The 17652-nt window shown below is 54.0% G+C and overlaps 3 protein-coding genes across 3 annotated transcripts; 1 reads left to right on the top strand and 2 right to left on the bottom strand.

The window, feature by feature from the left end:
• Positions 1–959: 959 nt before the first annotated feature.
• Positions 960–5791, bottom strand: NUP159 (Nucleoporin NUP159; the record flags this gene model as incomplete). Its single annotated transcript, XM_032032378.1, has 4 exons — positions 960–2317; positions 2381–4894; positions 4951–5611; positions 5690–5791. 4 exons carry the CDS (start codon positions 5789–5791, stop codon positions 960–962), a joined length of 4635 nt encoding a protein of 1544 aa, XP_031888607.1.
• Positions 5792–6533: 742 nt separating this feature from the next.
• pup1 (putative proteasome subunit beta type-2) lies at positions 6534–7720 on the top strand (the record flags this gene model as incomplete). The annotated part of the gene is made up of 4 exons (XM_032032380.2): positions 6534–6659; positions 6778–7413; positions 7591–7602; positions 7661–7720. The coding sequence occupies 4 exons, from the start codon at positions 6534–6536 to the stop codon at positions 7718–7720; spliced, it is 834 nt and encodes a 277-aa protein (XP_031888405.2).
• Positions 7721–8224: 504 nt separating this feature from the next.
• Positions 8225–10510, bottom strand: DSF2-1 (Protein DSF2; the record flags this gene model as incomplete). The annotated part of the gene is made up of 4 exons (XM_032032381.1): positions 8225–8321; positions 8384–8522; positions 8575–10413; positions 10465–10510. 4 exons carry the CDS (start codon positions 10508–10510, stop codon positions 8225–8227), a joined length of 2121 nt encoding a protein of 706 aa, XP_031888406.1.
• Between the last annotated feature and the right edge of the window lie 7142 nt (positions 10511–17652).

Below are 17652 nucleotides of genomic sequence, written 5' to 3'. Positions count from 1 at the left end.
TCGCGGGGTCCTCGCGCTGCGCTGGGGTACAGGGCGCGCAGTCTCGTGCTTGGGCACTGTAGGTGAGCAATTAACACCCTTGCCCCCCAAAATTTAAGTGGACCAGTCCGCGCTCATTCCTTATGCATCCACTTAAACACGCCCAAGAACCTCCTCAATCATCATTCTCATGTGTACTCATAACTAGGTCTTGAACGTAGGTCAAGACATTAGATGCACGTCGCTTCAAGATACCGAGGACACTATGTTCCGAAGCTTGTGTAATAAGCATGAGTATCTGCGGAAGACCCCAAAGAAATGGAATCGACTCGCTGGGACAACGCCTAGACTGACCACCATTCTCCAATACTTCTGTCGCAACATTACGGACATGACGACAACATTCCCATACTGCACATTGCTATGACCATTGCTGTCTGGTTAGACGGTTCCTCCAAAGGTTTCAAGTCCTACGTTGAATCGCCTTGTCATGTACTCTTCAATTGAGATCCTACGTGCGTGACTGACCGCGATCTCACATTTGCATCGTTTCATCGGCTCAGAAAAGGGTTCCACCTCGAACCCGGGTAGTAAAACGACATAAACCGTGGAGGCAACCATTCACAAGGCTGACTTTGTGTGACAGTGAATTTTGAATGTAATATGCGTGGAGCTATCGTACCAACTCGAAGAAGCCGTCAGCAGCTCAACCTTCACAAGAGACACGATACAGACACATGAGCAGCTATGTGTCGACTGCAATGATAAGGATACATGATACTTCCGTTCTTAGGCTCACACTGGCCGGTCAGAGTCTGACATGCCACTTGACAAGGCTAGATCGGGCTGCATATACTGCTGGTTCCATTGTACATTATGATATACACTATCTGCGCTCTCCATTCCCATATGCCATTGCTTCATTAGTCCCATACGCGCCGAGCGTTGTTCTCCCCAATCTAGGTATGTCTAACAATGCTCTACTCCGCATCCTCTAGGGTCCACACACTCACGCCGGCCCTCTCGACATTTGCCTTGAGCTTGTTCAAGACGGCCTGTCTCTTGGCCCGTTTCGCCATCAGTTCTGACTTCTCATCTTGGCTGAAGCCAGACAACTTCTTGCGGGGAGGCGTGCCACGGACGCCGTATGAAGCGACCGAGGATACAAGGGAGTTGCGGAGAGTGCCGGGTGACGCCGTGGCCATACGCTCGGGGGAGAAAATTAGCGACCTGCTGTTCCTCTGAGGGGTGGCCATCGGAGAGCCCTCGCGGCTGTTAACCGACGAGAAGCGCAGCTTCCGCATCTGGTTCTCGAGAACGTCAATGTCGCCAGATCGCTTCTCGACCATGCTGGTCATCTTGTTGATGGTGCGCATGACGGCCTCGACGGTGGGGACATTGGAGTTGCCCTTGCCAGACGCACTGCTTACTGATGCGAGCTTGGTCTTGAGAAGCGTCAAGGCTTCCTCCACCTCGGCGAGGAGTTTGGAGAAGTTGGCATACTCACGACGCAACTCGTTCTGCTGAGCAGCTTGTTCGGCGCTCAAAGCTAAGGAGCGGCTGATGTCGGCCTGGTCGGGATCGAGTCTGACCATCATAATCTTCTTGAGGTCGTCCTGCTTCGACCGCAGGCGGGACATCTCACGCGCAAGTTCGTTGCAAGCCTCCAGCTTCTCTTCTACGTCTTGAACACGGCCATATTCTAGGTCCCGGGCGAGAGATCTGTCGATGACCTCGCCGAGCTCGTCGATCTCAGACAAGACCCAGTCTTCGGGGTCTTCAAGGTCTTCCTTGCGGCGACCACCCTGCTTGAAGCCAACATCGTGTCCTACGATGAAGCTTGCCAACGATCGGGCGTTCAGACCAAGAGTGTCAATCATGGAGTTGATGTCACGGTAGACGGCTTCGACTTGCGCGGGGATGGTTTCCTTTGCTGACGGCACCACATTGGAGTGCGCGATGAAGTCGTCCAGCTTGAGACTGGGCTCGATCTTGGATGCAAGAATCTTCTGAATCTCATCGTCCTCCTCGTCCTCCAAAGTTCGCGTCTCCTCAGCTTGTCTCCTCTGGCGCGCCAACCTCTGCTGCGCAACGAACGGGTCCTCCATTGTGGTCTTAGAACCGACTATGGACATACCCATCTGGGAGGGCTGCTTTCTCTGGGCGCCGAGAATTTGAGAAGCCATACCAGGGGCACTAACCGAGCGAGCTGACTCTTGGCGCAGGCGTCCTGGAATAGCGGCCCTAACAGGGCTGGGGGATCGTGGGCTCGTTTGCGAAGGACGAGGGAGTGTGGGCACATTGTTGCCGAATAGCGAATGTCGTGGTCTCTCTTCCTCTGTGCGCGGAATTGAGTAAGTGCTACTGCTAACACCACCGAAAGAGCTTTGAGGAGTCAGACCTGCATTGGGAGTCATGGCCACAATGGACGGACTAAGATCCTTTGCGACGTCGACTCCACTACCCTCGGACCCTTCTTCGTCCTCCTCCAGATCGCTGTCGTGGTCGCTATCCGGGACAGTTGGGATGGCCGGGAGGTCGTTCGTCTTTGGTTTGGTGATAAAATCGGGTGGCAGGGGAGCGTCTTCTGGCTCTTTAGCGGGCGTCTCACTGACGGGCGTGGATGACCAGGTTGCTTGTGTGAGAGACTGCTTGGGCATCTTGAGGAAGTCGGGGGCAGCCGCTGGCGCCGTCTGCTTCGGCTTCTCCTCCGCGGGCAATGGCAGTGCTGTCGGAGGTGTAGTCGATGGCACAGCCTTACTAGGTTTGGGGGTGATGAAGTCAGGGGGCAATGGTGCGTCATCTGATGACTTCGTCGACTGCTTAGGCTTAAGGAAATCGGGAGGAAGCGGGTCATCGACAGCCTTTGTCTGAGATGCTTTTGGCGTCGTGAGGAAGTCAGGGGGAAGAGGAGCATCGCCTGCCTTCGGGGAAGCCTTACTTGCCCCGCCTGAGGAAGAAGACGACTCTCCCAGAGGATACTCAACCCTGCTCGTTGAGTCGGGAGGCAAGGGAGCATCCGTGAGAGTCTTACTCTGGGGCTCCAGCTTGAAGCCTGACGACGAGGACTTTGGCGAGGGCTTGGAAAACAGACTTCGGCCATTTTGCGGCGCAGTCCCGAGTCCGAACAGTCCCTTGTTAGGAGCAGGTGTCTCCTTGGGTGTCGTGGAGGGCAAATTGAAAACTGATTTAGGCTTGGGTGTCTCTTCCGTTGTGTCCATGCTCTGCTCCTTAGTAGGTGTTGTCTGCTTAGCATCTCCGAGGGCCGAGCTGAAGCCGCCGCCGAAGAACGAGGATCCGCCACTGGTAGCAGGCTTTTCGTCATCGTCATCGTCATCGTCCTTTGCAGAAGGATCGGGCTTGAAACTGCTTTCCAACTTGAAGGGCTGACCGGCGAAAGGATTGACTCCAGCACCACTGCTGGGCTTCTGGCTGGGCGGTGGAAACGCAGTATCTTTGGTGGATGAGAAAGGAGACTGGCCCGAACCAAAAGGGCTTGAGGAGGGTTTGCTTCCAAACACGCTGCCGCCTTCGTTGGCGTTCTTGTTACCAAGCGAACCAAAGCCGCCAGACGATGCAAACCCTGCGAAACCACCCCCTGACGAAGGAGTAGCCGCGGCTGTCGGTGTCGAGCCGCTACCAAAGACACTCTTGTTTCCAGAGCCGAAGGTGCTAGGCTGTCCGAATGTCGACCCTGTAGTGGCTGAGCTTGAACCTGCAGCTGCCCAGGGAGACTTATTTCCACCAAGAGCCGAGGACTGCCCGAAAGATGAAGGCTGACCGAAAGCTGGGCTAGAGGTAGCGGCAGCAGGAGTCTTGTTTCCACCGAGGGACGAGGACTGTCCAAAAGATGAAGGCTGACCAAAAGCTGGGCTAGAGGTAGCCGCAGCAGGAGTACTGCCCAAGGCGCTGCCACTGCCGAATGCACCGCCGCTCCCGAACGCCGACTTAGGAGTGGAAGTTTGGCCGAAAGGCGAAGCAGCAGATGTGTTGCCACCAAACGCGGTGCTTCCAAACGTTGATCCTGTTGACGATGCGCCGGTCGCAGAACCCAAGGCATTTGATGTGCCCCATGGTGAACTCTTGGCTCCTAGCGCAGAGCTGCCGCCAAATGCAGGGGTGGATCCGCCGCTGCCGAAAGGGTTTGCCGGTTTTTGGCCACCGCCCAAAGCAGAGGGGGCACCGAATGCCGGCGTCGAGCTCGCAGAAGAGCCGAACGCTGATGGCTGAGAGGGTGCACCGAAAGGTGACGCAGCTGCTGGAGCGGCTGGAGCTGCTGCAGGCGCCGAGGGTGTAGGAGCAGGCGCTGGAGCAGACGTGTCAAGCACAGCCATGCCAGGGTAAGTTGTGCCTCCTCTGATGGAGTCCTCGTACACGATCCACCATGAGCTCAGAACACCCTCATGGTTCAAGACCCAGAAGCCGGGCAGTGGGCCCGGTGAGTCCTCAAGCTCCTCGTCCGCAGGCAGAGGCTTGTAGACCTTCTCTTTGCTCGACAAGTCGAGAGCAACGCCAATCGGGACTGTGTTCTGGAAGTCTTCCGTCATAGGGAGAGACGCACGCTTGGAGTCGTCGAGAAGCTCTGTTGTTGTGAAAACATTGGAGATACTGTCTGCTGGCTTATCCGGAGACAGCGGCGTCTTTGATCTGCTGAGAAGGCCGATATCAGGGGATGCTGTGGACGCGACAATCAACAGATCCGTAAGGTTAGGAGGGAAGTCTTTCAGTCGTAATATTGAGTGATGAGGAGTGTTCTCTGCGCCAAAGGGGTCGACGGGGTCTGTGAGCTTCTGAAATGTGAAGTCTGACGGGAGCTTTCTGGTGATTATGTGGTATACTGATGTCGGGGGAGATTCTTTTGTTGAGGTATGGATGGCCAGGAAGAGGTGATTTTCCAGCCAACTCAGAGAAGACACTGAATGGAGATGATCAGTTCGCGTTCCCAACGAAATTCGCATCACAAAAACCTACCGTGAGCGTTCTCTACGCCGGGCGGTCGTGGGATTTGCCCCTTTTCCTCGCCCTCGGGGGTCATTTGAAAGATAGTACCATCCGCCAAGCCTGCGACAAGCTGCTTTCCTTTGGTACTCCAGCTTAAGCAGCTGACTTGCGCCTTCAGAACATTGCTGATATTCCTATCCTTCAAGTTCGCCATGTGCAAGTTCCCGTTATTCGTCACAATGGCAACCAGTTCTGCCTTCTCGATCGTAGGGTTCGGTACCAGCGCCCTCAGTGTCTCCCCGTTCGTTGCAAGCTCGAAGGCCGCCTGAGTACCGCCGTTGAGCAGGCTCTGGGTCTCATAGACGGCCAGACCGCCGCCACTTTCGGCAGACAGAATCAGGTAGTTCTCGTCGGCGCTGAAAGCGAGCTGCGACACCCTCATGGGCATAGGCAGCTTGACCTGGGGCTGGAAGGCGCGGACATCGGAGCTGTCGCTCTCCTTAGAATCGGCTTCGAAACCTTTGCGCACAGATTCGGTCGAGGCGATCGTGATCCCATCGGGGCCGGCGGCGGCGACGAGTCCCCGGCGGGGAGCGATGCTCAGGAGGGAGGCCGTGTCGGCGGGTGCAGGGGACCATGCGGACGTCAGCCGGAGCTTCGCGTCTCCGGCAATCGATTTGAAACCAAGCGCCTGGACAATAGTTTTAGTTGGTGAGCTTTGAACGTGTGATAGACAACGGCATCGACGGTGTCGGTGACCAGATCTCACCTCGGTCTGGATCACCTCCAGCTCGGGGCCTTGATTCAGTCCTCCGCCTCCAGCCGTGCTTCCAAGCATGGCGTTTCCTTGGTTGGAGAAGCCGAAAGCCATGATGGAATGCTGAGAAACCGGCTCGTTGGAGGAGGGACTTGTTGGGTCAGCTGGGGGTGGTTCTTTGCATCCGTTGGAGGGGCCGCGTTGTTGATATACGGGAAGTTTTTTCTTTTTTTTTTTTTTCCCCGTTCGTCGCAAGCAGCTGGGTGCGGTTGCTACAGTCGCAACCAGTGAGTATTGCGCAGGGACGTTGTCGACTCTAGAAAAGACTGCTGAGCGCCAAAATGCCGATAAAAAGGAGATTGGTTTAGTTTCACACGTTAAAACGCGAAAGAATTGGCCTTAAGGCAGAAGAGTGATGCCTTCTAGATGTTGCAACGTCTGATTGCCTGGTCTCTGGCGACGGGACAGACTGCTGCTGCTCCCAAAAATTCGTATGGAGCTCCTGCTTGCTACTGGGCCCGTCCGTCACCCCGGTCGCATTGACTAGGTAGATCACGTGAAGCTTAGGCAGCTTCATGGGGCGTCCCTGGCCAATCAGCACTGGCATCTGTCGGTGTCAGGGTGCCTCCCGCTGCATGAGCTCTCCCCAAACAGCGGGCGACACCATTGAAGGCAGCTTTTAGCCTCGTCATCAGCTCCTGCCTTCACCACGTCCCTCAACATCTCCACGCCCAGCGGAACCTCTGCCAACTTCATACCATCCACCACGACCGAACGATCACGAAGTTTCCCACAACCCCGACGACCGAGAAAGAACAATCACAGCGTCCGGGTCTAGCCAGCCAAGTCAGCAACCATGCCTGGCTTCGACTTCTCCAACTACAACCGCAATGCGGCCCTCCACGCCCGAGGTGTCCCCCTGCCCAAGGCGACTAGCACAGGTACCACCATCGTGGGATGCATATTCGACGGCGGAGTAGTGGTTAGTATTCCCAAACACTAGATTCCCCTCCATCAGCTAGTAGCATGGATCCAGTCATTGGACTCGCCCCCGCGTACCGCCCTTTCGTACCACAAGCTCGTACTAACTATCCATTCAGATTGCAGCCGATACAAGAGCGACTTCGGGTCCCATCGTAGCGGACAAGAACTGTGAAAAGTTGCATTACATCGCCCCCCAGATCTGGTGCGCGGGTGCCGGAACCGCTGCCGATACCGAGTTCACCACCGCAATCATCTCCTCCAACCTCGAGCTCCACGCCCTCTCGACAGGCCGCAAGCCCCGCGTCGTCACCTGCATGACCATGCTCAAGCAGCACCTCTTCCAGTACCAGGGCCACATCGGCGCCTACCTCGTCGTCGCCGGCGTCGACCCCACGGGAACCCACCTGTTCACCGTCCACGCCCACGGCTCCACCGATAAGCTCCCCTACGTCACCATGGGCTCCGGCTCCCTCGCCGCCATGTCCGTCTTCGAGACCCAGTGGAAGCCCCAGCTGAACGAGGAGGAGGCTGTTAAGCTTGCCAGCGATGCTATTCAGGCCGGTATCTTCAACGATCTAGGTTCCGGAAGCAACGTCGACGTCGCCGTCATCACAAAGGACAAGACCACGCTCAAGCGCGGCTTCGTCAAGCCCAACGAGCGTACTGCCAAGCTCAAGAGCTACGCCTTCAAGCAGGGCACGACCGCCGTCCTCAACGAGAAGATTATCAAGAAGAACGAGATTGGCCGTTATGTGAGCGTAACGGAGGTGCCGGCTGGCGAGGCAATGGAGGTCGATGCATGAGCGGGCTGACGGGTTTATGAGGATACGGGCTTGCGAGAGGCTGGCTAATGAAAATGCTCCCTAGACGAGGAGTTGATGTACCAACACAATGGACAATGGCAATAGAAGACATTGACACTGATGAAGCCAAAAACGCATGTGAGTGATTAAGTTGACTCGGGTAGGGGCCCTGTAGCAACCAATAATCGTAGTAAAGCAGTCTGATACCAGCAATCACCAAGACATCAGTATGGAGGCATCTGGCACCAAGGTGTAGATCCAGGAATCAGTTGTGGAAGGCTTTTTCCCATTCGCCTTGCGACTGCCATTATGCAGGCAAAGCCCTTTTTGTGTAACAAAGGAAAACTTCTGAGGAGGATTTTTTGGCCCTCCCCTCAAAGCAAATGTGGTATATACATAGGAACCAAGGGTATGTTCAATCAAGGTCTGTACACGCTAAACGATCCCTCACTTTTTCCCCCTCACTTTTTCCACCTCCCGTGGCACGGAGCAGAGGGCTGGTCCATTGTTGCATGGGTATTAGGACAACCTCGTCCTCCCCCTGCTCCCGTGTAGCGTACCTTGCTGAATGCAGAAAATGGCACAATTCCCATCCATGAATTTGAAATGCCCAGAAAAAACAGCTGCACTCCGTAGAGCCAGCTTCCCAAAACTCCGAAGATGCGGGGTATGAAGGTGATGTGGTGATGCAGTGGTCATGATCCATGAAATGCCGCCAGAAGCCATGCGCGCGCAGAAAGAACTCCTAAAAGACTCGTAGCTAGCCAGTCTTGATGCCAAACATGGTGCGCGTCCTGGACTTGCTGCGGGACTTCTTTCCGTTGCTGTCATCGTCATTGTACTTTGACTTGTGGATCCTGCGAGGTTTCATGTCAGCACTGCGGCTTCCTGGGTGCTTTCATTGTGAGGCAATACGTACCAGCTGTTGCCGACCATGTTCATTCCCTTGGCTTCAGCTTGTCTGTAGAAACCAGCAGCTTTCTTAAGGTTCTTCTTGCATCCGATGCCTTGGGCGTAGCAGAATCCTGCCTCAGCCAATGCATCAACATCACCCCAAGCTAGTGTTCTGTCAGTGAGAGGTCTTAGAGATGAAATTCTTTGGCAACTTACATCCAGCGATCTCAAAGCAACGCAGGGCAAGAGCCTTATCCTGCTCAATACCCCATCCATTCATATGGCTCACACCGAGCTCATAGATGCTGAGTGCGAATTGTGCCTTACGCGTCCTCCTCTCTGTGGCATCCACAAACTTGCCCTCCTTGACGTGGTCTTCATCATCGGCAATTTCAACACTGGCACCCTCAGCTGCCTTTCTCAACCACTCAACACCCTCACGCTGGTTGGGCCGCATACCCCAGCCGTGGCGGCAAGCCAGCGCATATAGAAGCATGCCAGTAGCGTTTCCGCCCTTGGCAGCATGGCGAAGGTGGTAAGTAGACTCCTTGACGGAGCCATTCTCGTGGCACTCGATACCCTTGGCCAGGTGCTCTTCGGCTGTCATTTCCGAAGTGGTAGGTGCACCCGAAGCCAGAGATCGAGCGCCCTTAATAGTACTGCTGGAATCGGTGGTTGCCATAGATATGGCAGTCTGACCACGGGCGGCATCGTGGACAGGAGATGTGAGAGCGCGGCCTCTCGGGTCATCTTCTGATGGTCGGCTCTCGGTAGATGGGCGGCTCGGGTTGGGGGACGGCTGCGGCGCAGGGCCACCACGGTTCATGCCATTCTTCGTCAAGTTGAGATCGCCAGGAGCACCTACCTCCGCAGAGCTGGACGGCCGTGTCGGAGGTGAGGGGGGCGCTCCATGAGCGATCGTCGAGACGTTGCTGGGCTGAGTCATGGGCTGTTCCCACTGGAAAGAGGCCTGTGGGTGAGGATCGAGAGGAACCGACCGTTGAATCATCTTGCCTCTAGGAAGTGAATACTTAGAATAAATGTATGAGGGGGCCGCCTTTCCGTCGTCATGCATGGGATCCGGGAAACCTTCACTGTTCATGCTGACAGGAGTGTTGGCTGAATCGTCATTTGCAAATACAAAGGATGGCTGGCTGTCTGATGAGGCTTGGCGCGTTGGTGTTTCCAGTCCTGGAGTGCCTGCGCGACTCATCGGCCTTGAGAAGTTGAAAGAAGGTCGCGGCAGTGGCATAGAAGCTTCCGAGCTGACGGATGGGGAACGTTGGAAAGGTCCAGGGTTAAGGTTCGGGGACGCGGCCGATGCGAAAGCGCTGCCACTCGACAGCTTGCGTGGAGGAAGAGACTGAATGGAGTTGCTCATTGAGGTGTCGTCGGTAGCGTTGTCGAGAGGCGAGGACATGGAGCTGGCTGATCGCGCAATGAAGTTGGGTCTTGGGGGGGCCAAACCGGGACCATCGAAAGAATGAGCCTTTGACTTCTCAGGAGATGTCCCAAGTGAGTTATCGCGGGAGCGTGCTGGAGAACGCATAGGTACTGCTGGTGGTGAGGCATGAAGGAGGGAGTCGCTGATCGGGTGCTCCATAGGCGCTGGTGACTGTTCTCTCCTGGCGCCGAAGGTTGTCTCATCGTGGTCCTCTCCTACAGATTCCATAGGACGTCCACGCATCGTGTCAAGCTGAGGCTGGGGAGGAAGGGGAACGTTCTCGTCGGGAGTAGGCGGGATTCGGCTCATTCGTGGATGCACTGATCTCGGGCGGTCCTTCTCTGAGGGGAAAGCGTCCTCCATCTCGGTTCTCATGCCAAACCCAGGGTTCTGAAGCTCGGGAAGCGCCACTTCATCGGAGCCAGAGTCGTTGGACATGGAGCGGAAGTAGTCAGATCGGCCTTGGACAACCAGAGGGCTCTCGGTCGTCAAAGGCGGGAGTCGGCTCATTCGTCGTCCGTCGCCGTTGGCCGCAGCTTGGAGCTGCCTCGCCAAAAGGCGACTCTGGAGGGCGAAGGCATCGAGAGGCGACAATTCGGGAGGCGCCTCACCTGCAACGTGAAGTCTGGGGGATCGCAGCGGTCTCGATACGTTCGACATACTGGATGGCGCCCGAAGGTCGATGAAGTTGGGGCGTTGAGGCGACATGGTCGGTCGCGTATGCGTCGCTTCCTGCTCTGAAGACGCCATGCAAGGCGATGTGGTTGCTACACAGCTGGTGGTGGATTGATTTGAGGAAGTCGACGCCAGATCGGGGGGTTCGCTGGGAGAGGTTGGTGGTTGGAATCCTGGCGGTGCAAGTCTTGTCTCGGGGGAAGGATCGAGTATGGCGTCAGTCTAGACTGGAAGAGGATTCCGGCATGGAGGTCGAATAACAGGTCGTTGGCCAGATGGTGGTGTGGCTGACGGGAATGCTACGGGCGGCGCATGAACGATGAGGTCAGGCCAAAGGTCGCAGTGGCGGGCCGGGAAGGTTGAAGTTTGGTACAGCGGTGATGATCGACGCGCAGAGGAAGTCGGATTCGAAGATCAGGTAACGAATGTCGTCGTCGACTTGAAGCTGCGGAAGTAAACAGGATGAATACCTTGTTTAGAGGCAGACGCAGATGTAAAAGGCAGAGAGGCCAGAACGGAAGCAGGATAGGCAGGCCGCTAGTGAAAGGGCGCGTGTGCGTTTTTAGTTTCCTGCAGTTTGATTGATCCCGTCTGGGCTTGTCCGTCGGTGCTGGCTGCGTGGTGGGCTGCGGAGGAGGAAGGCGCAGCAGCCAAGTGCAAGTGCGGGTGGGAAGTCGGGACGAAAAGAGCGTTCGAATGGAAGGTGGTCGTTTGGACGTTTCAAGGGAAACAGACAATGGGATGCTCTGAAGGAGGGAAATCGTTCCTTGGACGGCAAAGCCAGTTTTGAGCCAACTTTGACTTTTTTTCGTGTTGGTGGTGTGTGAGGTCTCACGCCGGGAAGGAGCGGGACGATTTCTCGACGAAGCCTGGCATTGATCTGTCGCTAAAGGCAGATTTGGGGCACACGGGCACGAGGGAGGGGGGAAAAGGTCGAAAAGGAAAGGAAAAGGAAGGAAAAGAGAAGGTGAGGATCAAAAGAGATGGAAGCGATCTCTGTCTCCCCCAGAGAATCGGATACGAGGAGGCGGACGAAGGTGCGAACGGTAAGGTAGGTACGGACACGCACCGTTTTAGTGGTAACTGGGGAGGTACCTTTGAGAGAGAACCAGGTCGCAGAGAGGTGAGGTAGGGGCCTGGGGGGGCCGTACTACGGTAGAGGGACCTGGCCTGGGAAACGACCTCCTCCTCAGCCCGGGGGAGGTAGCAAAATAGAACCAAAAGGTACGTACCGCCGTGTAGGTGAAGGCAAACCAGCAGCAGGAGGTGCAGGAAGGTGCAGGAGGTTGCAGCGACTGACTTGTCAGCAGGTCGATTTGGGAGTGGTCCAATCGTGGAGACGGAGCGAACAGACTGCGTTGGGCTTAGCACTACCGCACGCTAAAGGGGACCTTAGCACGGGCACCTCCCGTACAGATTTGACAGAACACAACACAGCACACAACAGCGCTAGACCACAAGGGATGAGTTCCAGGTTAGCACGACATGTAGTCACGACGTCGTCCAGGACCCCATGCGGCTACAAAAGCAGGGGGTTGCTGGGGGTGTGGTTCCCTTGCAGACTCAGACTGAACCGTCACTGCATTCAGGTCCAGGGCATCATCCAGTGGAGAGGGGGAGGGAAGGGGACGGAGATGGGGGCCCAGAATCTGTTATTACGAGCAGACGGGACATTCTCCAATAACGCCCATGGAGCACAGCAGGGCGCCAGCTGCAGGTCCGCAACAGTTCATCCTGCGAGGCCAGTGAACACAATGCAGGTGTGGGCAGTCTGCGAAACGGAAGCTAACCCAAGCCATTCAGGGAAAGGGCAGGCGAAGAGAGAGAGAGAGAGAGAGAGAGAGAGAGAGAGAGAGAGAGAGAGAAAACAGACCAGACGGTGCTAAAATGTGTATGCAATCCGGGGTGCAGGCATTGCATGGCGACACGATGCACTAACATCAAGCCCCAATTTCCCCTTTTTTTTTCTTCTTCGTCTTCGCCTTCTTTTCCCGTCCCATCATCGACCCTGGGCTGGCTGGTCTGAAGCGTGAACCCCTTCGCAGTGGAAACGGCGCGTCTCCAATTCCTTGTTCATCAATGCCAATGCGTCGCCCGTAGCAGCACCGTGGCCGGGTGCTAAAACACCGTCTAGACTTTTGGTACGGAGCCACAATCCGTTTGTCGTCTGGACCGTCGTCGCCCACACCACCACATGAGCTATGTGGCTTGGCCTTTTCTGGTCGGTGGCAATCAGGTCATCCAATGCTCGGCCTTCAACACGAGTCGCCCGTCAGGTCCGAGTTGGCTGTTGGTTGTTGGCCATATTCCTGGCTGTGAGGTATGGGTGGCATGGGCATGGGCTGCAGACCGGTCAACTTCAGGTTGAGATGCCTAGCTTGCGATTCGAACGATCGCCATCCGTGCCTCAACACCACCGCGGCGAGTGGTGATGTAAGATGCGGTGGGTATGAAGCACGTCGGGTGGCCCGGCTCTTTGACACGAGCTGACGGTAGGTATCTAGGTAGGTAGGGAGGGAAACTCGCATCACTCTTGGACCGGATGCAGAGCGTCACTCTTCGCACCTGTGTATGATGAGCGGGATCCTGTCTGTCGCAGCAGTCGGGTCGCAGAGAGTTAGTTACCTTACTGATGAGTGTTCTGCCTCAAAGGAGCCAGAGGATTGCTGCTCTTTTCCCGTCTGAATTGCCAACCAACATCCAAAACACCTGACCGGATCCCAAACAGCGAAAGTTGGCTCCCTCAACCAGCAGGCAGGCCTTCTCTCGGCCGTCTTCCAGTGGCAGTTCGGTCTTGGCCGTCTCCTGTCCCGCTTCCTTCCTTTATTCGCCCCGGACACTGATTTGCCCTGAGCGCTGCCGTAAAGTACCTAGAGAAGGAAGGAAAAAACGAAGGAACGCAGGCTGCAGCTGCCTCCTCGTCGGCCCCAAATGCAATGTTCATCATTGCCCGTCTCAGAAATGTCTTGATATCATTTCTGGTCTCTACGTCTTCTGGTTCCTCTGCCTTGTCGTCCTTGACGCCATGCCTACCTCACCTCACCGACCTTAGTAAGGCCCCTGGGCCTGTGCCTGTGCTGTGCCTGCCCGTACCTGAGTGAGGTCCAATGCTTCCCGCTTTCCCCAGCACACCCAAATCCTTAGCGGATGGCCAAAAGACCTAACTTTAGCAACAAGACAACGGCACTAACACGGGGCGAGAAAGCAGCCTAGAACACGCTGCGCCAGAAATCTGGACCGGCCATCGAGCGATCAGCACCTGGTGCAACACAAGCAAAGACAGTCGCCATTATGCACAAATATTCCGCCCCGGTTGCTGAGGAGTCACGGCCAGTGAGCTATGTAGATCCTCAGCTCCTCTCTCATCCTGGCGTCCAGGAGGTCCAGGCTCAGGCTCGCGCTCCCAGCGATGATTTGCGCCGTCACTCCCAAAAGTCCAGCGAGAGACCCTTCATCATTCGTGTCCGCGACGGTTTTCCCTGCCCGCCAAACCGTTTTCTGCAGCCTGCCCCAGAATTACGGAGCCGCTACGGAGCCTACGGAGCCATTCGATTCAACCTCGAGACATGGCGATGTGTCGTCTTGATCGTCGTCGGTTATTGTCGACGGGGAAGGGCCACCTTTGGAACGTGGAACGTCAACGTCTCCCCCCGTCGGCCGACCACCGTTGCCTGTCGCCGGCATCTCGTCTCCATGAACAACGGAACAATACCAAAACAAAACGGAGCTACATGCCACGGACGACGGTCCAGACCAATTTAACAATGTAAACAATCAAAAGAGAATACGGAGCCAGGAAAGAAAGAAAAAATTCAAGTCGCACATGACGATGGCCTCACACGGACAGCCGTCTCGCCTCTGACTCTCATATCCGCGATGCAAGCGATTGGATTCTCTCTTTTTTTTTCTCCCCCAATTCAATATCACATCACCCACATGCTTCTTCTCCCCTCCTTGCCTCCACTTCGAGCGGGCTCTAATGATTTCGCTTCCCGCTCTTGCAGCATGACTGCCCCTGAATTGGGTAGTCATCCCCGCGTTTCATTGGCTGCCCCCATCGGCAGCACGAAATATCATCACAGAAACCTTCTTTTGAATTGCTTTCCGCCCATTCTGTGCTTTCAGCTGCCGGCCAGTATCCGATTGAGGATGTCTATTGCCTCGGGCATATTGCCACCTTCTGCTTTCTCTCTGCTACGTATTTGAACGGCCATATGGGAATGGATCATAGCAACACAACCTTATTCGTGCGACGTTGCAGCAGTTCAATATTTCCGGGACCCTTCTTTTGTTTCCCCGGGATCCAACAGAGGTCCAGGCTAATGAGGGTGACGGAGGCTACATGCCATGTGCCATGGTATACACGCGAGAAAATAGAGACTAGAACCGGGAAACGGAAATCTCTTTTCAAGCAAGTGACCTTGCCGTCCAAGGTCGCAAGATTGCAAAATTCAACCTTCCCCTCGGCTGGGGAAATTAACAACACCACGATTCCTACGTCGATCCTGGAGGGACGCGTCAACGGCACTAGAATCGCAAATGCCTCTTTTGTTTTCCAAGATCAGCACTTAGCCCGCCCATCCAAAACCCCAACTTTACCAAACGGCTGGCTGTAAGGAACGGAACCTGTGCAAGGCTGGCCGTTCCACGGCCGACGATGCCCTCTCAATGGGCCCGCCTGTCTGCAGTCGTTGTGGTCCCTTCAATCCCTTTATTTGAGCTCCCCGACGTCACTCACACAAGCATCCCGCAAGTGGACAGCAAGTTTCGTTCACTGTGAAGTAACATAGTGTATTAAAGTGTACTTTTTAGAAACTCTACTAGTACGTAGGCTACCCTTATAACTACCTTCCCTTCTCCCTTCCTTTCCCCCTTTACTTCTCTTAGCTTTAATAATTAAGGAGGATTATAGTAATCGCTATAATTACTTCATTTTTATATTCTTTAAATTTATTTAGTTTATTAAACTTATTTTGAACCTTTTTAATCTTTTTATTATATCTAAGCTTTTTATAGAGATTTTTTTTAATTTTTTTTATAAATATTAATATTTTTAACATTACTAAATTTAGAGAAGTATGTAGTGATTTAGTAAATAAATATTTAATAGTAATATTTATCTTTAAATTTATCTAAAGACTTAGTATTAGAACTTATATTATTAATATTATTTTAAAACTCTTATTTATACTTTTTTATGAAAGTAATAAAATTAACTTTCTATTTTACTTTTCAATTTATTAATTTAGTAATAAATATCTAATAAGTTGAATTATAATAAGTTAATTTTATTAAGGATAGTTAACAAGTAGAAGAAAAGTTATATTTTTCCTCTTATATAATTTTATATAATAAGTTATCTATAAACTATTAAAGTTATTAATAATATTCTTATAAACCTAGATTAAAGCTTTCCTAGTTATTATAAATAATATTATAGTATATAATAAGTATCTATTAAAGTATAAATAGAATTTTCATAGTATAGCATAAACCTCTACAAATTAGATGTAACTAGGCTTAAAGGGTAGAAGATGGACAGCAAGTTTCGCATCAAAATGTCAGATCGTTTCAGCCCGCTGCCATCATCCCTCCCACCTAGGCGTTCATCCAGCCTTCATTCGTTCGCTGCAGGACTCTCTCAGATGAACGCATTTTGCAAGTCTACGATACCACAGCCAATGGCAGGACGCGGGCACTCACCCATTCTAGTTATTCGGTCCCTGTGTGGATGCTGCTGCTGCCGTTGCTATTCGTACCGCCGATGCATTGACATTCGATGGGGTGGCACGTGTAAAACCCGAAATTTCGCAGGTGCCACAGCAATGCACAGTTTCTGCCCACTGACGTCCAACCGTTGGCACAATTGTCCCCATTTCTTTGGTTTGTTTTTTTTCTGCTTCGCTTTTGCTTCGCCAATTGCTTCCTTTCTGCCCTCCCCACAATCACCTGCCTGCAAAAAAGAGTGCGAGATTCAGGAACGGCGTTACTCTCCAACTGGGCTTCTTGTGTCAGTGAGACATGTGGCTGTTTCGTGCAGACTCGGATGCACGAATGGGACCACCCAGAGGGCAGCAGGGTACCACATTAATTGGGGAGTCTTTTCGATACGAGGGAAACGCGGTCTTCTCTCGCGAAGCCTACCGCCGTAGTACGTTGGATACGATGCAGGTGGCAAAGGCCCTTCCAGAATGTTCAATTGGACCGTAAAGTTGGTGGCTGAAGGAATGGAAGCTGGCGCTGCGGCGCACGACAACCTCATCAGCCCTGGATGCGTTCCCAACCAACCAACCCGCATCTCGTCCGATCGCCTTTACATTGGGTCCAACCCGTCTGATCTCGCACTTCCATCGAGCCGCCCCAGCATGCAAATGCCGTGCCGCACGCTGACTAGCCGCATACTTGCTGCCATGTCCTTATCACTGCAACAACAAGGCATCGCACTAGGAGTCTCAGTCTTGGCAGCATGAAATTCGGCCGTCGCAGGGCAGTTTGCTACCAAGACTTACACGCTGCGGCAACAAACAGCATTGCTGCAGCGATTCAGCCACCCCATTCTGCCTGGCGGGGGGCCGTAGCAACCAACGAGCGCATAACAAGCCCAACCAAGAAACCGACCAACTCTTCGACCAACATTCCCGGCATCCAATCCTTCTGTGCAGGTTTTTGATGTTTCCAGCAGATAGAGAGGTAAAGCATAGCCATTGCATTCTGCTCCAGAACCCGAGACAAAAAGCACCGACCCCCAATCAAGATCCCCCCCATTCAGCATCACCGCACCGGACACACCGCGCGTGGGGCCCCTCCCAACGGCCGCCTTGTAGGGCACTTGCTCACGATTAGAGTTGGCTTGTCAGTGTCAGATAGGCATTGCCGCATCGCCACAACCTCCCCGGCTTCTGTTGCCTGGCAGGAAGGAAGAGAGAGAGCTTAGCCAAAGTCCCCGTTTTAGACGGAGTCCTGGCACCGTTGTTCGTCGCAGGATGCCAGTTGAACAAGATTCAAGATGATTCTAAAAATGGCCCTTTTGTTGCCTCAACCAACATCCCTTCGCGGCGAAGGCAAAAAGCTTGCCGCTTAGTAGGCCGGGCCGCGGTAAGGTAGCCGACGCAGCCGCAGCCGCAGCAGTGGGGAGCAAGAGACGAACGACATCACACAGACGTTGAACAACGCAA

Source organism: Colletotrichum fructicola, assembly GCF_000319635.2.
Source record: "Colletotrichum fructicola Nara gc5 chromosome Unknown KSG_Nara_v1_contig01, whole genome shotgun sequence".
Lineage (NCBI taxonomy): Eukaryota > Fungi > Ascomycota > Sordariomycetes > Glomerellales > Glomerellaceae > Colletotrichum > Colletotrichum fructicola.
Note: the sequence above shows the minus strand (reverse complement) of the source record. Positions and strands in the feature narration are given on the sequence as shown.